The 22,211-nt window shown below is 38.9% G+C and overlaps 1 protein-coding gene across 1 annotated transcript in view; it reads left to right on the top strand.

Moving 5' to 3' along the window:
• Nucleotides 1–21,788, top strand: part of LOC308659213 (uncharacterized protein) — a gene marked incomplete at its 3' end in the record, with an annotated part of 61,536 nt that extends 39,748 nt beyond the window's left edge. The window contains exons 4-5 of the mRNA XM_081312679.1: nucleotides 16,755–16,808; nucleotides 21,777–21,788. Coding sequence (XP_081168805.1) covers nucleotides 16,755–16,808; nucleotides 21,777–21,788 — 66 coding nt within the window. The remainder of the gene's footprint in view (nucleotides 1–16,754; nucleotides 16,809–21,776) is intronic.
• Nucleotides 21,789–22,211: the final 423 nt, after the last annotated feature.

The following is a 22,211-nucleotide window of genomic DNA, read 5'->3' as shown; positions in this document are numbered from 1 at the left end:
CTCAGCATCCTAACCCACTGAGCCACCGCGTCCCTATCTTACTAAACTCAACTTTGTGAGTCTCTGTTTTTTGGAAAAAAACATTTTAGGTTCAGACAACTGCCAAATGCCTGATAGGTACCAACGAGCCAAAAGAAAGGAAAGTTTGTGCAAAAAAAAAAGCTAGCATGAAGTTTTGATGAGCAGTCAACATAGTCGAAACAAACATTTAAAGATTCCAAGCAGACTGGGCTTCATTATCAGTCTTTTGCTGTACTGAATAAGGAAAGATAAAATTGAGGGAGGAGGAAGAGTTGGATTTGGATTGGGGTATCTTAAAAAAGCTTTCCAAATCTTTCAGATACTTTTCCAGATGTGCTTGGTTCAGAAATCAGCCTGCCATTAACCCAGTTATGAACTACATTCCACCTACACATTGGTCTAGGGATTAGTCTTTTTGTTGCCAATTGTTTTAACTTGTATATTTGTGTTTTAACTTGTATACGTGTATATTTGCATGTTATTGAAACCTTTTGATGCGTTCTTAGTGTAATGTTGAAAAGAAGTATAAAATAAGCTATTTTTTTCAAACAGAATATTCCTTGATTCAGAACTGGAGTGCAATATTCCTTGATTCAAAACTGGAGTTTGATAAATAAATATTAGCCTTTCTATAATATAGAGTTTGAAACAGTATTTCCAGCTGTAGAATATCAAATGGCAGGCGGGCTATGCTTGAGCAGTATGTATCAAATAAATGTAGATATATTTTACATGCATATATTCATGGACAAAAATAGTCCTTTGTTCTTTGTGGAGCTCTTGAGAGCATGAATGTAAGATTAAAATCTTAGTTAAACATGGTGCAAAAAATCTATTGTCCTTCAGATTTGGTTGAAATCTGTTGTCGGATTTTTGGATCATATTAATGACAAATAATGAAAAATGATGAGAATTGCAGGCTATCAGGGATGATAAATTCTTGAGGCTGGGACTAATTTCACATTTTTTTTTGAAAGGAAGAGGATTGCAATGGAAGAAGCTACTTCTGATGTATGCATCTTTTAACATGTTAGAGGTACAGAGATGACAATAAAGGCAACCATTAAAAAAAACAAACCCTCACCAGTACTGACTTTAGGACTTAATCAAGCTGAGCATAGCAAATGTATTGGCTGTGAAGGAAAACTGCATCTTTGTTTAAGAAGTAAAGTGAGGCTAAAGAACATTCTTTTAGATTTAGAAGTGGCTGGATGTTCAGACACCTGAGCATTAGGTTTTTTTATTTGTTTTTCATTAGCAGATGGGAGTTGTAGTCCAGCACATCTGGAGCACTCAAAGCCAGGAAAGGGTGATAATATGTACTTACGGGGAGAACTGGTCTGTGCTTGCAGAAACTACATCCCATTCACACAAAAGAAAGCCTCAGTATCTAGAAGCCAAAACTGTTGGGTATGTGGGCAGCTTTGGTATGTATTACAGTTTGGCTTTGGAAAATCTGACACTAGATGATTTCCTCCTTTGAGCCAACAATTCAAGAATAAGTAAAAAAGACTTTTGCTTCTTGAGAAATCATGGGGTGTGTCACTTCTTCAAGCATGCATGCATATGCCTTCTCTGCCCTACTCTAGGATTGCCACATGGTCAGCTGTAGGTGGAAGCCCTTCTAGCAGAAGCTGCAGCCACATCACAATAGCCACTGTGTCTTCCACCTGACCTCATTCAGCTGCCAGGCTACAGCTGTTCCCCTTAAAGGAAAGCTTTAACCCTTAGCACACTTAGGGCCAGACCCAACAATGAAGAGGGAGCCAGTGAAGCAATAAAGATTGTGTGTTTTTCCCCCCTCTTGCTATGCAGGGTTTTTTGGATTTGGTTGATTTGTGTTCTGTGCTAATGCCTAGCATTTGCAGAAGTGAATGTGGGGGTTTTATACTCCCCTCACCCTACCAACGCAGAGACACTTATTGTTTCACTATGGAAAAATGGTCCCTCTCTATGATTAGTCTTTCCTTCCTGCTGCCATACTTGGGCTTGTGAAAGAATTATCGTAGTGCTGATGAGAAGAAGATGTGATGAGGGATTCTTAGCATAACAGATGTAGGGTCTCTATGCTCTGAATTTCTCTTAAATTTCTTGTTTCCCATTAAATATTTTGAATGGGAGAAGCAGCAAAACTGGTATATGTCAACATGCCCCTGCTATTTTCCCTCATCATGGCTGGTGCTCTCATTCTCATCTCTCTTCTGACTGGCCATATTGTGTTAGAATCTCGCTGTTTGGATGATTTTTGTATATACCATAATCCAGTAGGATTGTGTGTGTCCATGTGTCTTGATGCTTTTTCCTTTTCTTTGGGTACTCTCACTTCATGTTCCATGTTACTGATGAGGTGAATATCTGTTTGACAAGATAAGAAATCTGCCGCCCGCTAAATATAGCTGAAAGACAGAAGGCCTTCAGCATGCCTTGTTATGATGAGCGCTGACACTCACAATTCAGTATGTACTTGATTATATCTGCATTCTTTACAATTTTACATTGGAGGGAAAGGGGAATGATGATACATTGAAAATATAATGGAGAAACATTATTCTTCAGCACACACACACCAGGTAAGAATGACTAGAATATATATTACAAATCATTTGTTTTTCTTACAACTTCTAGAACTGCTATTTCAGCAAGTATTCTAATTAAGAAAAAATAAAGCCTAAAAGAGAATATTAAGGAAGATTTAAAGCAGCTGGTTTCTGAGGCTTTTGAGGTGGTATTGAACCATCCAGCATCTGAAATAAAACAAGGCATGGACAAAGTGTTTCGTGTGAACTCGTGGATTGCTAAACAGAGAAAGTTGCCTAGAGATGTGGTGGTTTATTTTGTAAAAAGGGAAATTAGAGATGAAGTTATACAAGCTGCCTATGATACTAAAGTTGTGATTGCTGGTCAAGAAGTTTTGGTTCTAAAAGAAATTCCTCCAAAGATTTTAAAGAGAAGGAAGGACTTTATATTTCTTGTGCAAGAGCTCAAGCAAAGGGATATAAGGTTCAGATGGGAGATCCCAGCTGGGTTGAGCTTCTTGTATGAAGGCAAAAGGTACTGTTTGGGTACTGTGAAGCAAGCGCATGATTTTTACAACAATGTCTTAAAAGTAACCCCATCAACACTTTTGGAAGCTGCAGAGGGATCTGGAGAAGGAGAACATCAAGAGGATGAAGATGGACAGATAGACGAGAATGGTACAGGAGGAGATCAAGATGCAACTCTTTTGGATGATCCTAGAGAACAGAGGGTGACGCGTGCTGCCTTAAAACGCTCAAAAAAGAAAAGAAAATAGGTCTAGTAGAAATCTATGGAACTTCCACAACATACTGATAGTCAAGTGGTAGTTGTGTTTTTAAGAGTTTTGGGATGATATGTATGGTAACAGAATCTTTAATTTGGAATTAATGGACAATTTATTACAGAGGAAGAGGAAGAAAGTTTTGTGGGTTAATGTGGGTTAATTTGTGTAAGAACTATCTATTATAGCCTATTTTGGCTAGAGAGGTTAATAGGGATAGGTGTTTGTGATGTGTAAATGAGAATATGTTTAGGAAATAGTGAATTGTGGAAGAACATAGATGGGAATGACGCTAGTTTTCTTTTATTTTAGTTCTTTATACACATTTAGTATTATTAAGGATTGGTTTACTCTATATAAGCTAGAGAGTGATGGATTTTAGAGTTTATAATTGTTAGTATATGATTGTTCATGATTGCTTTTTAGATATATACCTTGTATTTTGCTCTGGGAAGTCGGGGGGGGGAGGGGGGGAGGAGGGGAAGTAGGGGGGGGGAGGCAGGGGAGGGAGGAGGGAGAGGGGGAGGGGGGGATAGGGGGGAGGTAGGGAGGGGAGGAGGGAGGGGGAAGGGGGGGTTTAAAGGAAAATTGTATTTTAAAACTTTTCAATAAAAAAAAAAAAGAAAAAATAAAGTGCACTTATAGACAGTTTAAGGGACGCGGTGGCTCAGTGGGTTGGGACGCTGAGCTTGTCGATCAGAAGGTCGGCAGTTTGGCGGGTCGAATCCCAAGTGCCGCGTAACAGAGTGAGTGCCTGTTACTCGTCCCAGCTTCTGCCAACCTAGCAGTTCGAAAGCACGTAAAAATGCAAGTAGAAAAATAGGGACCACTCCGGTGGGAAGGTAACAGCGTTCCGTGTGCCTTTGGCGTCTAGTCATGCTGGCCACATGACCACGGAGACGTCCTCGGACAAGCGCTGGCTCTTCGGCTTTGAAACGGAGATGAGCACCGGCCCCTAGAGTCGGAAACGACTAGCACGCATGTGCGGGGGAACCTTTACCTTTACCTTATAGACAGTTTGGTTTTATGTTTGGTTATCGTATGCTTAATTTCAGTTCTTTTTTTTATTGAAAAGTTTTATAAAAGTTACAATATTATGCCACTCTCAGAGGGTGAGGATCTTACTCCGGACCCTCCTCCCTTTGTTGATCTATTCAATCTGGCGCTCTTTAAATCTCTGTCTCATAAGGCCAGCGCTACTGCTAAGATTGGTCCTCACCAGGTTCCCCATCCTGGTCCATCCACCAGCCAAGATGCAAGGCTGGTATTTTCAGAGCATGTGGTCACTGAGTGTCACATCCCCTGTGCCCCTCTCTTACTCAACAGGGTACAGAAGCAATGGGGAACACCTGGCACTTTTCCTTCTCCAGGGGGGATGGACAAGAAGCTCTTTAATGTTGACCCGGCCTTGTCGGAAGTGCTAGAGGTTCCTTCTGTGAATGAACCTCTGACTCCACTCTTCTCCTTCATGGTGTCCAGTGATATGCCTGAGACCTTGAAGGCGGAGGACAGGAAATCTGAACTTTCCTTCCACAGGACCCACCAGGTCTCAGCATGGGCGGTGAGGGTGGCCACATCCACCTCTTTCTTTGCCAGAACTTCCCTTCTCTGGCTCCACCAACTTCAGGCCAGAGTACCCCCAGAGGAAGTCTGAATGCACCAGGACTTAGCCATGTTAGTGGCTGCTTTGGAGTACATGGCAGACACATCTCTACATGCCGCCAGGTTCTCTTCTAGGGCCATAGCCTCCAATGTTACCGCTCGCAGACTCCTGTGGCTCAAACACTGGCGAGCGGATGTTAAATCCAAGTGACGCTTGGCGGCTGCCCCCTTACCGTGGTGGTCAGCTTTTTGGGGAGGCCTTGACACCTTATTTGGTGGAAAACAAGGACAAGCATAAGGTGATGTCTTATCTTCTTAGACAGGCAGATGGCCTACCTCATACATCCGCAGACAATTTTTCCAGTCAGGGTCAGGATCAGAGTTTGCTCAGCCCTCCCGTTCCTTCCCTCCCAGGTCTGACTGTCGATTCGACCGACCGGGAACCAGAGAAAGACCCAGGTTGCAATTCCAAGCAAAGCGGCCCTTTTGAGGCACGGGGGCCCGTCCCTTCAGAAAGTCTAAATGACTTCAGGGTGGTCTCCCCAATTGGTGGCAGACTGACATTGTTTGTTCAAAAATGGGAGACCACCACCACAGATGCTTGGATCCTCAACACTATCAGGAGCGGTCTGTCCCTAGAATTCATGTCCGTCCCCCCAGAGCGCTTCATTCCTTGTCCGCTATCAAAAAATGCGGTCAGGAAGGCTCTCATGACAGAGGCTATTCAGCACCTCTTAGAAATAAGGGGCATAGAACCAGTCCCGGATGGGCAGCTAGGAAGGGGGTTCTATTCCATCCTCTTCGTCATTCCGAAGATGTCGGGAGGATGGAGGGCAATACTCGATCTAAAGGGGCTGAACGCTCATCTCGCATACAAGAAGTTCAAGATGCAAACACTACAGTCCATCTTGGCCAGCATCAGGAGGGGAGACTTCCTGATGTCTATCGGCCTCATGGAAGCATACCTTCACATTCCCATCCTTCCCGCCCACCGGAGGACCGCGCATTTGAGGTCCGTCCCCGTACGCATCCAGTGCTATGTGGACAACATTCTCATCCAGTCCCTATTGGTCCAGGCGGCTTAATCGGACCTGGCTTTGACTATCAAGACTCTCCAGGACCATGGGTTCTTGGTGAACTTTAAAAAGAGCCAGACAGTTCCCTCAACCCGCCTTCGTCATTTGGGCGCGGTCATAGACACCGAACTGTGCAGGGTCTATTTATCTCAGGGCCGTCAGGACAGCATCAGAGCCCTAGTCTTTCAGGTCCAGAGGGAGCATGTAGTCACCTTGGCCATTCTTTCCCAACTGTTGGGGAAGTTGGTTTCCTGCATGGGAATAGTCCCATGGGCCAGACTATATTCCAGGGACCTGCAATGGTTTTTGCTCCTGTTTCAAAGACTGGGCACCAGCTCCTCCAACCAAATGGTAAGGGTTCCATCTCGGACCCTAAACTCCCTCCAGTGCTGGACCTTGCCAGCGGTAGCCGGGGGCTCTTTGTTCCAGGAGCCCGTTCGGATCACCCTGACTACGGATGGCAGCCTGTTTGGCTGGGGGGCGCATCTAGGGTCTCAGTTGGCTCAGGGCCAGTGGTCCCGGTCCGACCTGAAGCACAACATAAATTGGTTGGAGCTCAGAGCCATAAATCTGGCCCTACGCCACTTCCACAACAGGGTGGCAAGACAACATGTCCTGGTCCTCATGGACAACGTAGCAGCAAAAGCCCATGTGAACCGGCAAAGGGGTACCCATTCCAAGTCCCTTATGGCCGAGGCCCAACTGTTGTGCTCTTGGGCAGAGACCAACCTCTCATCACTCAGGGCAGAGCACATCTCAGGGGAGGCAAATCAGGTGGGCTTTCTCAGCAGGTCAACAGTGGATCACTCCGAATGGCGCCTGCATCCCGGTCTCTTCAAGGAGATATCAGAGAGGTTAGGTTAGCTAGTACTGGATCTGTTTTAGTTGCTACTTCTTGTACAATGTTGCGAACTTCCGTCCATAGTTTTTCAGGCACTCTATCAGATCTAATTCCTTAAATCTATTTGACACCTCTACTGTATATTCGTCAGGTTTATGATTTAGTTCATACCTGAGTGGCCTAGTGCTTTTCCCTACTTTCTTCAGTTTAAGCCTAAATTTTGCAACAAGAAGCTCATGATCTGAGCCACAGTCAGCTCCTGGTCTTCTTTTTACTGACTGTATAGAGCTTCTCCATCTTTGGCTGCAGAGCACATAGTCAATCTGATTTCTGTGTTGACCATCTGGTGATGTCCATGTGTAGAACCGTCTCTTGGGTTGTTGGAAAAAAGTGTTTGCTATGACCATTGTATTCTCTTGACAAAATTCTATCAACCTGTGCCCTGCTTCATTTTGTACTCCAAGGCCAAACTTGCCTGTTATTCTGTTTATCTTTTGGCTTCCTACTTTATCATTCCAATCCCCCATGATAATAAGGACATCATTTTTTTGTGTTAGTTCTATAAGGTGCTGTAGGACTTCATAGAACCGGTCAATTTCATCCTCTTCAGCACCGGTGGTTGGGGCATAGACTTGGACTACTGAGATATTGAATGGTTTGCCTTGGATTCGAACTGAGGTCATTCTGTCATTTTGGGGATTGTATCCCAGTATTGCTTTTCCTACTCTTTTATTGACTATGAAGGCTACTCCATTTCTTCTGAGGGATTCTTGCCCCCAGTAGTATACCTGATGGTTATCTGAATTAAATTTACCCATTCCTGTCCATTTTAGTTCCCTGATTCCTAAGATGTTGATGTTCAGTCTTGTCATCTCTTGTTTGACCACGTCCAGCTTTCCTTGATTCATGGATCTTACATTCCAGGTTCTTATGGAGAAGAAAATCTTTGCAGCATCAGACTTTCCTTTCATCACCAGACTCATCCACAGCTGAGCGTCCTTTCGGCTTTGGCCCAGTCGCTTCATTCTTTCTGGTGCTACTAGTACTAGCCCTCTGCACTTGCCCAGTAGCATATTGGATGCCTTCCGACCTGAGGGGCTTATCTTCCAGCATCATATCTTTTTGCCTTTTGGGGTTTTCATGGCAAATACAGTATACTGGAGTGGGTTGTCATTTCCTTCTCCAGTGGATCATGTTTTGTGAGAACTCTCTGCTATGAGCTGTCCATCTTGTGTGGCCCTGCATGGCATACCTCATAGCTTCATTGAATTATGCAAGCCCCTTCGCCATGACAAGGCAGTAATCCATGAAGGGGAGTATGAATTATATGAGTTATCAATTCCAGCACTTTATGTCAATAAAAACCTATATGTGTTTACATGTGGTTCTTTTTTATGGTTGATGCTTTTTTCTTAATGTTTTAAATATGTTAGCCACCCAGGGATGTTTGGCAAGTGGGTGACTATATAAGTTAAATCTATTTACACAATTGTGTCAAAGACTGGGATGCTTCCTAATAATAAATATCCATGAATTTAAGCTTTATCCCCTCATTATTGTGCTCCCTTCATTTTATCTGATGAAAAAAGTAAAGTCCAGAAAAGTAAAAATCCATCAGTACTTCCATGTAATGCAGATATTTCCAAATGTTGTCTAGAAACAGGCATAGTATTAAGATTTATTAGGCCCACTTTTAAGTCGGTGCCTATAAACTCTGTAAATGTGACCTGGCCTTTAAATTCCTGGTTAAGAATCTTGCAAGATCATGCAAACATTGCTATGTTGAAAGTAACTGAGATCTTTCAAAGAGCTTTGTTTTGTCTTATCAACCCAAACTTGTAGTATTAAATTTGAATTTCCTCCAGAGAGGTAGCCCTGCAAAGCATATGGAAAGATCAAGCAAACCCTGTTCTTGAAAACCTATTGTAATTACCTACCAACAGTTTCAAGCTTAGTTTAATATTAGGATTGAAGGTTTTGGGACAAAGCTGGTGGTGTGTCCAGGGATGTTCCAGACATGTGGAACTCCATTCAACTAGGCTGATATTATTATGGCTCAGATGACAACATTACTTCTTGGTATCCAAGTTTAAAGGTCACATGCAGCTGCTATAGCAGCAAGCATGGCAACATCAAATACCTAGTCTCCCATGTGGCCATAAAAGCCCATGGGAACCATTTGAAATTGCTATCATAAAGTCCTAATTCAGTGCTGAGGGGTTTTTTTTTAGACACAAAAAAGATGGTTTGGGGCTGGACATACTGAGTTTACCAGCCAGAATTAAGAGTTCCATGATGCTTTTAACCACGAGTATTGCATTCTGAAATTGAAGGAGTATGTATTTTGCTATCACTGCATCTCATTGCTAGTGAAAGATTTGCTCCCTGATTCTTTGTGTTAAAGAAAATTTTGATTTTGAAAAAAAAGTTGGCCTTGGTACCTGTGTGTCTATGAAATATGTGGAATTTAGGTCTAGCTAAGCACTCCTTATTTCACCTTCTGGTTTATATGCCATATTTTTCTGTTAGCAGATGATGGAGTTAATGTTGTCTCAGCGCTGCTGTTTGTGAGTGTAGGACTGATTCTGGGCCACTTTCCTGAATGAAATGAGGAAAACAGAGCTCTGGATAGGTAGGAGAGAATTGGCTGCCTCAGAATGTCTCGTCAGTGTGTGCTGTGCAGCGTTATGCTTTTCTTGCTAATCTGCAAAGATGTGTTTGCCATGTTGCTTAATTTGCTCTGAGGGGAAGGGATACAAGTCCCTATGAAGAGTAATCGAATTTAGTTCATCAATTTCCTGGGAAGCAGGGAGGCAGGCCATGGCCATAGAACCAGGCATTTTGCTAGTACTGTAAAAAGTAACATCTGTTGGTTTGTTCTCTTTCTTCTCCTGCTCCCAAGAATATGCTCCAGCCTGATTTCTTGGATCTTCCTTGTAGAATGGATTACCTCAGGACCAGCTGCTTTTGCTTATCTTCAGTCTGAGTAGAGACAGGAAATTAATGCAATTTCAGAAGGAGAGCTTGCTCTGCTTAACCCTAACAGAGATTTATGATTCAGCTTTGGAGGCCTCAGAGAAGCCGCTACCTCATTCTTCTCCAATTTGGTGCTTTCCAGATGGATCAGACTACAGTTCACATGTTCTGTTCAGTCACACTTAACTTGGAAGTAGCACATGAAAGACTGTTTTTTTCAATGACGCTTTCCCATTTTTACCCAAAATGTTTACTAGTTGTTTCCTCAAATGAACAATATACTACTAAAAAACTCCTGTCTGTTTGTTGGCCAAAATGGTGCATCATAGGGCAACAAGCTTGTAAGCCGCCCTGAGTCTTCGGAGAAGGGCGGGATATAAATGGAATTAAAATAAATAAATAAAAAAAATTGTTGAATGAATGAGCTAATTTGCACAATGCATCCAGAATCCAGGAACATAACTTGCATGGAATTGAAATTTGGCAACATTGTGACTTCTTCAGTGCCATCATACTACTGCAGTCAGCCACGGTCACATGATAGTTATTTCTAATGCTTCCTGCCAGCTTCCCACAAGGAAATATCTCTGAAATGATGACCCAACAGTTCCCAGATTGTCTAGTATATTTTAGCTTTGTAGAAAATATGGTGAGAGAAACACATGATTGTTTTTTTCTTCTAATCTTTCAGGGAGATTGGTTGCCTTGTATTTGGCTTTTTGTAACTGAAGCTTCAGAAAGTGTGGACTTTCTCCCATCTGAAAAATTTGCGTATGCTCCAATCTCTAGGTGAAAGAAACACAGCAGTAATATATTTGAATGGGCAAAGGATAAGAGATGTATGACTATTTCATTTTTTAGTTTGATCCCTGTAGGCAAGAGCAGGATTGAATTGTCAGAAGTTTAGCTTTTCAATCTCTAGTGTTTTTAACATAAATTTAATTGCTTTTGAAATAGTAACAGAAAAAGGGGAAAGAAGGAACAAAACACAGATATATTCCTTTTATTATCTATAAGCATTATGCAGATATGTGTGTGTGTAATTCTAATACACCTATCCACTATATTTTGTATGGAGTCCCATATTTTATTATATTTATCCATACAAAGTCTGTGTATTATTCATTATTCACTCATAAATAATGTGTGAGCAAGTCCTCAGTCCTTTGAGTAAATGGAGCCGTGTATTCATCTTTTGAGTGTTGCAGTACAGTCTTTTTTCCTATAGTAAAGGCACAGGGAATCCATTTTCATTGTCCAATTGTCAAATTTCACATACTAGATATGTAATTCAGGAGAATGTGATACTCTGAAAATTTTAGCTTCTGTTGCAGTCACAATTATATAGTTCACTACTTTCTCCACAAACTTAGTTTAATATAGGACATTGTAGAAACATGTCTTTTAAAGAAGCTTTGTTTTATTGCATTTGCAACATTATACTGTCGTAAATAATCCTTTACTGTACAGGTGTAATGGAAGTCCAATAAACTCCGAAGCATTATTTTTTGTTGTGTAAGTAATAACATAGTCCATTAACACTCCCTATAGAAGTTGAGACACACACCCATTGTCTAGGCCAGGGGTAGGCAACCTCGGCTCTTTTATGACTCATGGACTTCAACTCCTAGAAATCCTGAACGAATCATGCCAAACCAATCTTATTTCATTCTTTAATAAAGTGACTAAACTAGTAGACCCGCAAAATGCTGTGGACATAGGATACTTAGTATTCAGAAAGGCATTCAACAAAGTAGACCTCAATCTACTCCTTGGTAAGCTAGAAAAATATGGGATAGACAGCATCAACACCAGATGGATTTGTAACTAGCTGACAAACCATACTCAACGAGTTGTCCTTAATGGTACTACATCCACATGGAGGGAAGTAAGCAGTGGAGTACCACAAGGTTCCATCTTAGGCCCAGTACTCTTCAATATCTTCATAAATGACTTAGATGTGGGAATGGAAGGGGAACTCATCAGATTTGCAGATGACACTAAACTGGCAGGAATAGCCAACACCCCAGAAGACAAGCTCGGGATCCAAAAAGATCTTGACAGACTTGAACAATGGGCCCTATCCAACAACATGAAATTTAATGTGGAGAAAAACAAGTTTTTTACACTTAGGCAGGAAAAGCCAGAGGTACAAATACAGATTAGGCAAAACCTGACTCAAAAACAGTAATTGTGAGAGGGACCTTGGAGTCCTAGTGGACGATCACTTAAACATGAGCCAGCAGTGTGCAGCAGGAGCCAAAAAAGCTAATACAACCCTTGATTGTATAAACAGAGACGTAGAATCAAGATCACATGAATTATTAATACTGCTTTATAAAGCCTGGAATACTGCATCTAGTTTTGGGTCACATTACAAAAAAGATGTTGAGACTTTGGAAAACGTGCAAAGAAGAACAATTAAGATGATTAAAGGCCAGGAGACTAAAACATAGGAAGAACAGTTGTAGGATTTGGGTTTGGCTAGTCTAGAGAAAAGAAGGACTAGCAGTGTGGACTAGCACATGATAGCAGTATTCCGGTACTTGAGGGGCTGCCACAAAGAAGAGCTTATTTTCCAAAGCACCAGAGGGCAGGACAAGAAATAATGGATGGAAATTACTCAAGGAGAGAAGCAACCTGGAATTAAGAAAAAACTTCCTAACTTCAACTGATTGTGAAATTCTAAGCCTTATTGTATATGGAATATTGTATGATGGTTGTTGACCCAGGTGGTATAACTTACCTGTGTATTTTGTGCATTTTCCATGTCCTAAGATTCAACAAAATCACTTTTGGTCCTCTGAAAGTTTCAAGCTGAATATGCCATTAGGACAAAGTAATAGTATATTTGGTATTCAGGACAAATATGTAATAGAATAGGTATATGCAGCTTGCACATGGGAGAAGTAGAAAAAGGGCCTAACGAAGCATGGGGGTGAGAAAAAAGAGAAAAAATGGCTATCAAAGATTGCTGAAAAGGTCTGAACGACTTGGTGAGGAAAAAGCTGGTCCATCTCATTAAAAGCAATAGAAGTCTAAGGCATAAAGGGGGAAGAAAGAAGACAATAAGTTTGGAAAGAAGTAATTTGATATTACCCCTTCTTGGTATGAATTGCTATCTCACAATGAGTCTGCGCGGTATAATAGTTAATATATTGAACTGGGACTGGAGAGTTCAAGGTTCAAATCCCCAATTGAAGCCAGCTGATGATTTTGACTTCAACTTCTCCTAGTTTAGCCTAACCCCCAGGCTGGTACATACAGTATATAAAATGAGGGGAGATACTCTGTCTTGAGTTCCCAAAAGAAAGGCAGGATAAGAGCCAGTTTAATCTTGTGGTAAAGCAAGTTCAAGTCGCGCCTTAGCCATAAAGTCACCTGGGTAGCTTTGGACAATCACCCTGTCTCAGCCCAACCCACCTCACATGGTTGTTCTTGTGGAGAAAATAGGAGGAGAAGGATATGTTGGATATGTTTGGCTGCCTTGAGTTAGTTGTAAAGCTAATAAAAGCAGGATACAAACAAACAAATGTAATATTTGTAGCCTTTGCAACACTTAACTTTCGAAACTATTGGAGAAGCTGTTCCATGACTCTACTGCATGACAGTAGAAATTAATGTGTGCTGTTATGCATGTTAAGCAGATACTTAGAGGCAGAACAAGGGATGCAAAAAGCAGGGAGATGTCTGATTTAGTGAGCTTAAGATAGTGGTATACTAGCTAAAGTGTTGAATTGGCATTGGGTTCAACCAGTGGTGGGATTCAGATATGTGAACAACCGGTTCTCTGTGTGGGTGCCGCTTCCGGAAGTCCATTCTGGGCCTGGACAACAAAAAATTAGCTACCGGTTCTGCTGAATTGGTGCGAACTGGCTGAATCCCACCACTGGGTTCAACCCAGGTTCAAATTTACTCTCTGCTATCCCTGATCACTGAGTGGTGTACATTTTGTCTCAAGCTCTGAATGAAAGGCAAGATACAAATCTAATAAATATGAATACTTCTATAAATCTGGTGTTACTATTGTACATTTTTATTGTATTGTGCTTTCTTCAGTTAAAAGTCAGCTGTAGACTTCACAGGAGGTTGTTATTCCCAAATTTCCCTACTGGAGTTTTCAACATGCTAATTTCTCTAATATACATAAATTATTCTAATATAAATTTTCGTGATGCATGCTTGTTTTCTGCAAGGAGACATCGTATATTTTTGCAGATTTTGGATGAGAATGAAAACAACATTAGACTTTTTTTACTGTTACTGTAAATGTGCAGTCCATTATAAGACCAATTCCCTTACAAACCTATGTCAGATTCTTTCACATTGCTAAATAAGGAAGAGCAGATGCAGGAAGTTTCAAGTTGAAATATTTGGCATCCTCAGCTATTGCTAATATAAATAGTTTAAACAAATTCTTAACAAAATGGGAAGGTACTTTATGACATGACATTGCAGAATAAGAATTGGCAACTATGGGATCTTGTTTTGCTGCATTTAATAGTCAGCGATCTAGAAAAGTAGCTGGCACTATTTTTCCCTGGCATGGGGGGAGTAGGAGCTTTACTTACTAGAATTTGGCACATTAAGATGCTGCTAAATTAATTTATTTTAAAGGCTTTTAAGATTGCCTTAGTAGGGCAATACTTTCTCTAAGAGGCATACAACAAAAAGATAGCAAGAAATTTAATGTTAAGTTGCTAGTATTCAGTAGTAGCAGATAGCACTAACGTTTTCATACAATGCTCTGTTTAGCCCTGCATAAAAAGTGACTGCATTTCAGCAACCAGCAAATGCATAGGAGTAGAGAAAAACAGGTTGTAGCTGTATTTTATGAGGTCCTAATTAGATATTTTCCCCACATAAGTTTTCATGTTCCATTGAAGAAAATGTAAATATAATGAGCAAGGACAAATAGGCAGGAATTCTTAAAGTAGTAGATTGCAGTCATTTTAAAATTTTTGACAGGAACTCTGGGTGTCATTACAAAATGGCTCCCTTAAGGATGTGATTGTTTACAAAATTGTTCTCATAGTGTATGTTGCCAGTCAGAACATGATCTTTATTTTAAAAAACAAAGGTTTCTGAGATTGGTATAGTTGCGTGCATTGTCCTTGCTAACTTTTTCAGAATCTCACCCACCCAACTGTCAGGTGCAAGAAATCAGGAACCAGAATGGCGTTCGAAAGTACTACAAGTTTATTTCATGCTACCTATACACAAGAATCTGTACTACTAACAGACAAGGCAAATTGGCACCAGATGAGAGTCAATGGATTGCAAGGGAACTAATGATGCATTTGACTCCACCCTTGGGCTCAGCCTGGTCATTTCCTACACTACCCCAGTCTGCTCTGTTCTTTTTAATTTTGTTTTTGTTTTAATTTTGTTTTCTCTGAGCAGTGAACTATGAATTAATTATTGTCTAGGAATGGCTGCATTGGGCTTATATGAAGTCCATCTAGCCCAGTACAGTGTTACCAATTTTGACTGATTGATTCCAGTATTGCAGCCAAGTCTTTCCCAGTTGTACATGCAGAAGCTGGCCATCGATTGATCCTTTGACCTTCAGCATAGAAAGTATATGCTCTACTTGTTGTAATCCAGCAGACTAGTTGTAGATAATCTCCCAAAAACTTTTCCTTTGCCCACAATTTGCTGGTTGATTGCTTTGCTTTATATTTCCCAGCTGAGAAGATTCTTACAAAACATTGTCAGTTAATAATTCCAAATGCTAGTTAATCTGAATCCATTTTGCAGGGCTATTTTGGATTAATCCTGGGTGATTCCTGTTTCTTTCTATCAACTTTGTTTTACCTGGAACAATTCCACTTGTTCTAATTTGTAATTAGATAGGTTTCTAAAATATGGAATTGTTTTTAACTTGATTTTTTTAAAAAACTGGATTTCTGATAGTAGAGTTTCTCTTGTGAACCTCTGAATTCATTTTGAACCTAATTAAGATGGGAAAATGAGGATAGGCCATGTCTGATAGATCTTATTTGCCTAAATGATCATCTTTCAGGGTGAAATTTTGGGGGATATATTGTGGTAATAATGGTGCCATTTTGATACGGTCTTTCATTGAACTGATGTTTTCACTGAGCTTTTTATGAGCTGTGGCATTCAAGAGTAGCAGTGTCTGTGGGCAATTAGGATGCAGTTGGAGAAAGGCAGGTAAACTTTTTTACATAGTAGCTTTTTAGTTTTATCTCACTTCAATTAAATGAGAAATACCAAGGGTAGAACCAACATTCAGAGGACACACCTTTTCGTTTTACAAGGGCATAATTCAGCAATTGTCCTTTGAAATTTTTTAAAGTTTAAAATTTATATGTCATTTAATTTTTTAAACTGTTGATTTCTCCTTAAATTAAACCTGTGCAATGAATTTAAATGGGTTTAATGGTCCTTTTCTTCAGTGAACACTGTAAAATAATTGTTTAGGGAAGGGTAAAAATATTGCTAAACTAATATTTAAAATTTGGGCATGTAGGGAATCACAACGACTGTATACAGAAAAATGCTTGTGATTTTTTTTAGAATGAATTGCATCTTGATAATCATATCAGGCACACAGCTGTGTGAAAGGCCGTCTTAGTTAACCAAGAGTAAAATATAACAGGATAACATAAAAAAGGTGAGTTATTACCAAGGGAGTCCTATTATATACCAACTGTGTAATACCTGCAACCAGGAGAAGTTTAGTCTCTTTTCCTTCTATCTCATTTGGAGATCACACAGTCATTTGGAGCTGCTCCCCATTTCCAACACAATAACACCCATTAAGTTCAAAGTGTGGGATTTTTTAAAAAAAAATATTTTAATGCACTCTTCATGCTCCTTTCTAGTACTCCACTGATGATCATTATGAGGTGATGTTACATTCCTCATTCAAGCTTCAGCTGACTTTCACCTTAGGTTTTTGCTTCTCTTTTAGAAGATGCTGTTTAAGAAGAATTGTGGTACAAAGACAAGGATCATCAAAATTCGCGTAAGTTGAGCCATAGATACATTTTCCTTTTCCCTTGAATCGTTTGTGTCAAAATCATGTGTGTTCCGTAGAGCAAATATCCACAGCTGATGGCCTTACAGTTCCCTTGTAAAAGTTCTTGGTTTTTAGTAACATAGACTGGGTAGTGCAAAGAATTAAATGTAGGGGGGATAATCGTATTAACTGAACTTGATTAATTGAATGAAAATGTAATTAAATTCATATTTAAAATGTAAGTTTCAGCTCCCACTTGTTTGTCCTTGCTTTGCTTATATTCTGGAAAGCAAGGTTTAGCATGCCATTCATTTGCTCTGAAAAATTTGCAAACACACACAATTTTGTCATAGTTGCCATAGTTTCCTAGATAGTAGAAAGCTTAAAATGTAAAAGTTCTTCAACTATTAATTGCCTCAGAGGATAGCTTGAGTACCTCATTTCAGGTGAAGAAGGTAGCAAATAAGCACAGTATTGCCAATCATGAAGAAAAAAGAGCTTTCATATTTTTATAATCTGAGTAAGGAGATTAAAAAAAAGTGGCTGTAAGATTAAGCTGGGATAGTCAGAGAAAGACATCAATTAGGATATTATAGGATAAGTTAATGTTATAGGTTAAACTAGTAGGATAAGTTAATAACTGAAGGTAATAATCCTATAATAGGGACGATGGTATATTTACATCTGTTTCCTTTTTTTATATTCAGCTCTTGCAAAATCCATGTTTTTTTAATCCACCCTCTCCTAAGTCGCTTAACTTTAGCCAATGATGGATTGTATTATTGCCCCATTATATCACAAGAACATTTCAGAAGATGTTTATATTCAAGCCATTATTTTCTTGATGGAAGCTTATATGCCACTTCAAATCACTGTAACACTAAATGGCTTGCAAGCATACTGATAGAATAACATAGTAAAGAAATGCAATAACCATAAAACAAATGCGAGTAACCGATCTAATCATCACAACCAGTAACAATACATGTTACTAGCGCCCTTAAATTGTACCAAGTGCAACCACCTAACAGCTGCTTTGGTTCCCAAAAGCTTTTGGACTAAGCAAGTTTTTAAACACTTCATAAATGTTAGGAGAGTGCAGGTTTTATTCTGGATGGAATCCATTCCACACAAGGGAACCTCCTTTAGAAATTGCTCATCACCACCACACCACAAGAGAAGAGTGTTTCTGAGGCAGGCAATTTCTATTTGGAATAAGAGCTCTTGAAGATAACCAGCAGCTTGAATTACATTTCTGAATAATTAAGCCAAATGTAGGTTTGTATATTTGAGATGATTAAGAAATATTAGTTATTTATTACCAGGGGTAACTATGCAGAGAAAAACACATGTCTGCTCTATCAATAGACCTGTTATAAAGAAGGCGAAACTATGTTTATCATTGTACGAGAAAAACAATAGAAACGTGAATGTGAAAATAATGTACTTGCTTTGCAGTTTATTAGTCAGTAAAGTAATGATTTGGACTCCTGAAGTTTCTTTTTTATTATATATAAGATTTTTATTGATTTTTTTTATACATTCAGTAGTACTTTTTCAACAAACGTGTTGTCTGAGTTTACGTTCACTAATACAGATTTAATTCCTAATCTTTTATTCTTTCCTCTAGCCATTGATAAAATGTCCCAAGTTTGATAATATTCAGTTTCTTCTTTTTCTTTCAACCTCAGAGTCAATCTATCCATCTCTGCACATTCTAGTATTTTTTTACATTATTTCTTTATCTGATGGTATTTCTTCATTTTTCCAATACTGCGCAAATATAATTCTTGCTGCTGTTGTTACATGTAGAATAAAATACATGCTTTATTTATCATATATTTTGTTTTATTATACCTAATAAAAAAGTTCTGGTTTAAAATCTACATATTTTCCCAACATCTTTTCTACCACATATGTATTTTTCCCAATAACTTTACTTTGGCACACGTCCACCAAACATGGTAATAAGTACCTGACTTGTGTTTGCATTTCCAACATCTATGTGACATGTTTTTAAACATTTTTGCTAATCTTGCTGGTGGTAAGTGCCATTTATAAAACATTTTATATAGGTTTTCTTTATAAGAAAAGAAATCTTCTCTGAAGATTTAAATTCATTAATTTTGAAATTCATTTGGCAAGAAAAGAAAGCTAGAATCAAGATGAAAATGTTACAAGAAGCCAAGGTTTTGGTTTGCCACAGTGGGTCTTATATTATCAAGCATCTGTATTAACATGGGTAAAAGAATGGATAATTCTTAGAAACAAAAGGTTGTTATATTTGAAGGTACATGATTTACAACTGGGTGGCACACTTTTTTATGGTATGGGAAAAATAAAATCCATAAGTACTTTCAAAACCAATATATAGGAAATACACTATTATCAACATGGGAAAAAATAAAGTGTAAAATATATCTGAAAATTCCAGGTTGGCTTTCAACAATGGACGTATTCGTACATCCAAATTTAGTCAATTTTGAAAAAATCCAAGCATACAGAAATATTCTAAATTCTGATGGGAACTTAAAATCTAAACAAGAAATGGAAAATCAGGGTATCAATCTATCATGGTGGGCATACTTACAAATGTAAGTTAGATGTTAAAACTGTATGGATTTTATAAGGAGCAAACCTTGTTTGATATTATTAACCTCTGATGAGAAACTAATTAAGAAAATTTATAATTTTCTATTAAATTTGAAAATGGAAAGCAAACAAGTTAAAGAAACGATGATAAGATGGGCTAAAAATTTTGCAAATGATATAGAATTAGAAAAATGGCAAAACTTGTGGGAAAGAAATTATAAATTGACAATGTCAACTTCTTATGGACTCCTGAAGTTTCTGAACAATTCTTCACAATACCTTCATTTTAGTGACTGTGTATTAAGCTTTCAATATCCACAAGCTGAGGTATACTTTCCAGTTGAAATGCTGTTTCTGTAAAACAGGGTACTGTATACCTTTGCTAACCTCCAGAATAAAGGGGGTTTGTTTTGCCTAAAACTGAAACTTTGCACCATTCCCCCACCCGTTTTTCTTGTTTCTGAATGCTCTGTATTAAAATAAGGCAACTAGAAAATATAGATAAATTGGTTCCTCATAAAGAAATAGGGTAGAAGTGTACACTATGGAAGTATTTCAGGAATTATTTCTGCACAGCCTATAGTTCTACAAATGAAATAATTATTTGATTAACAATTTAATTTCAGTCAGTTTGGTGTACTGGTTAAAAATCTGACTTAGAAACCAGAAGGCTATGAGTTCTAATTTTGCCTTAGGCATAAAAGCCAGTTGGGTGACTTTGGGCCAGTCAGTCTCTCTGAGCCCAACCCACATCACAGGGTTATTATTGTGGGGAAATAGGAGGAGAAAGCAGTATTATGTACCCCAAAGGTGCTTTTCCAAAACACAATTGGACTTTCTTGCTTTTTTCCTTGAAAATGTTTCGCTTCTGATCCAAGAAGCTTCTTCAGTTGAAGAAAAAAGTCCAGTTGCCTTTTGGAAAAACATAGACGAGTATTATATATGTTTGCTTCCTTGAGTTACCTATAAAGTAATAAAGGTGGGATAAAAATCTAATAAATAAACTCAAATTCCATACCTTTCATCCTGTGATTTCTACTTCTTGTGAACATAGGGCAAAATTTGAGGATGGATTGATGCAGAGGCCAAGTAAATGGCATCTTGTTTATGATAATTGCAAATTGACAGATGCCTTTAATGATGGAAGCAGAATCCTCATCTGTCTGGGCCTTTTTTTTTCCCCAGCCAGAGGCTTTTGACATTGCTAGCCTAAGTCAGCCAATGTTAAGGTTTTCTGCTAGCTTTTTTTTTAATGGAGGATAACTGAGGAAGTGCTAATGAAACACTACTGAGTGACTTGCAGCAGATTGCTGCCAAATAACCAGATTTTTTAAAATGTTTTTTCTATAATGCCATGCTTTGGAAGGGAACTAATTTGGTTTCTTCTGATTTCTTGAAGTAAAGCTCAAGAACACATCTTCATATTGCCCAAATAGGACACTCACTTCTGAAAGGCATTCTACAATCTGTCACCCTGCCTTGATTTTTTTTTGTTTCTTAACGGACAAGGAGATAAATACAACTAAATAGATCCTAAATGATGCTACTGTAGGTATTAATTTCACTATGTAAACCTCACTGTTCTGAAGTTTAAAGGATTTGGAAAACTTGTTTCCATCTCTGAGGCAAAGGAAAAAGGAAATACATTTCTATGGATTAAGGCAAAATGCAACCTAGGAAAGGGATTTGTTCCCAGATTAGCATGGATTGCTGTAGCCCACAATTCCCCGTAGCATTCTGAGGTCTAGAGAAAGAGATTTGTGCCTTTTTGGTGTACGTGTGTTTGCTCTGTTTTTCAAAGCAGTGCAGAGTTGTTCTTATTCTTTCACCAGCAAATATATTACCACCTGAAGCTGAAAAAAGGTTTCTTTTCCTAGCTGTAATTATGATTTCTATTTCTAGCTTTTCTTCTAAAACCTACAAAGGCGGTACCCAGTAAATCAAGGCATGCAACAATGCCATTTTAAAAATGTGGAAGCAAAAATGAATTAAAAAATCCCATGCAGCCTTTGAGTGCATCATGCATAAAAATGATCTGTAAGATAACTGTTGCAAGGGCTTAATTTGTACCACGTTTTTGAAATCATCTGGAAAATGACCTTTTAGGCCATGGAACAAGATCCTTTGAAAATATGATATGAAATAAAAACCTTTATAGGTGCTATTCTTCTATTGCTGTCCCAATTCCACTCCAGTGGCGTCCTGTTTCCAGTACCAGTCTGCCACCTCTTCTCCCATCTGAGAACTGGAGTCTCAGAATGCTGGCAGTTCTTTCCTTCCACCTCTGGATTTGTTGTTTTGTTTTGTTTTGTTTTTTAATTGAAACATTCTAAGGTTCTTGCAAGCTATTCAACATGTTGAACTCTTTTTTTGTTTTTGCAGGATGAGGGATAGTCAATCTCTTTTCATTATTTCATACAACATTTTGTACATGTGCATATATTGCCTGTTTTGGCTTGTCTCCTATTGACACACAACCAACCAGAATGAATTCCATATTAGATCAACTCAGCAAAAAATACTGAGGTGAATTTTTCTCTATAAAAGGAATGCTATGTTCAGAACCCAACAGCCATTCTTTTAGTTCATCACTTCTATTTCTTGTTCCTCTGTGTTCAGTCATGTTTTCCCCCACATTTTTCTAAAGAGCTTTTAAAAAATAGTCTTAGAAACTTTTGAGATCTTTCAAAGATATGAATACTTCAAACTTGGACTGTCACTTTGGCTACAGTTCTAGCAAATTAATCAGGGGACTATCTTAAAGTAGATGCCAAGTACCTTACATGTATCAGAGAATTTCTAGATATAGAGAAGACT

Source organism: Vipera berus (genome assembly GCF_964194415.1).
Source record: "Vipera berus genome assembly, chromosome: 1".
NCBI lineage: Eukaryota > Metazoa > Chordata > Lepidosauria > Squamata > Viperidae > Vipera > Vipera berus.
The sequence above is the reverse complement of the archived record's forward strand: the minus strand, read 5'-3'. Positions and strand labels throughout refer to the sequence as shown.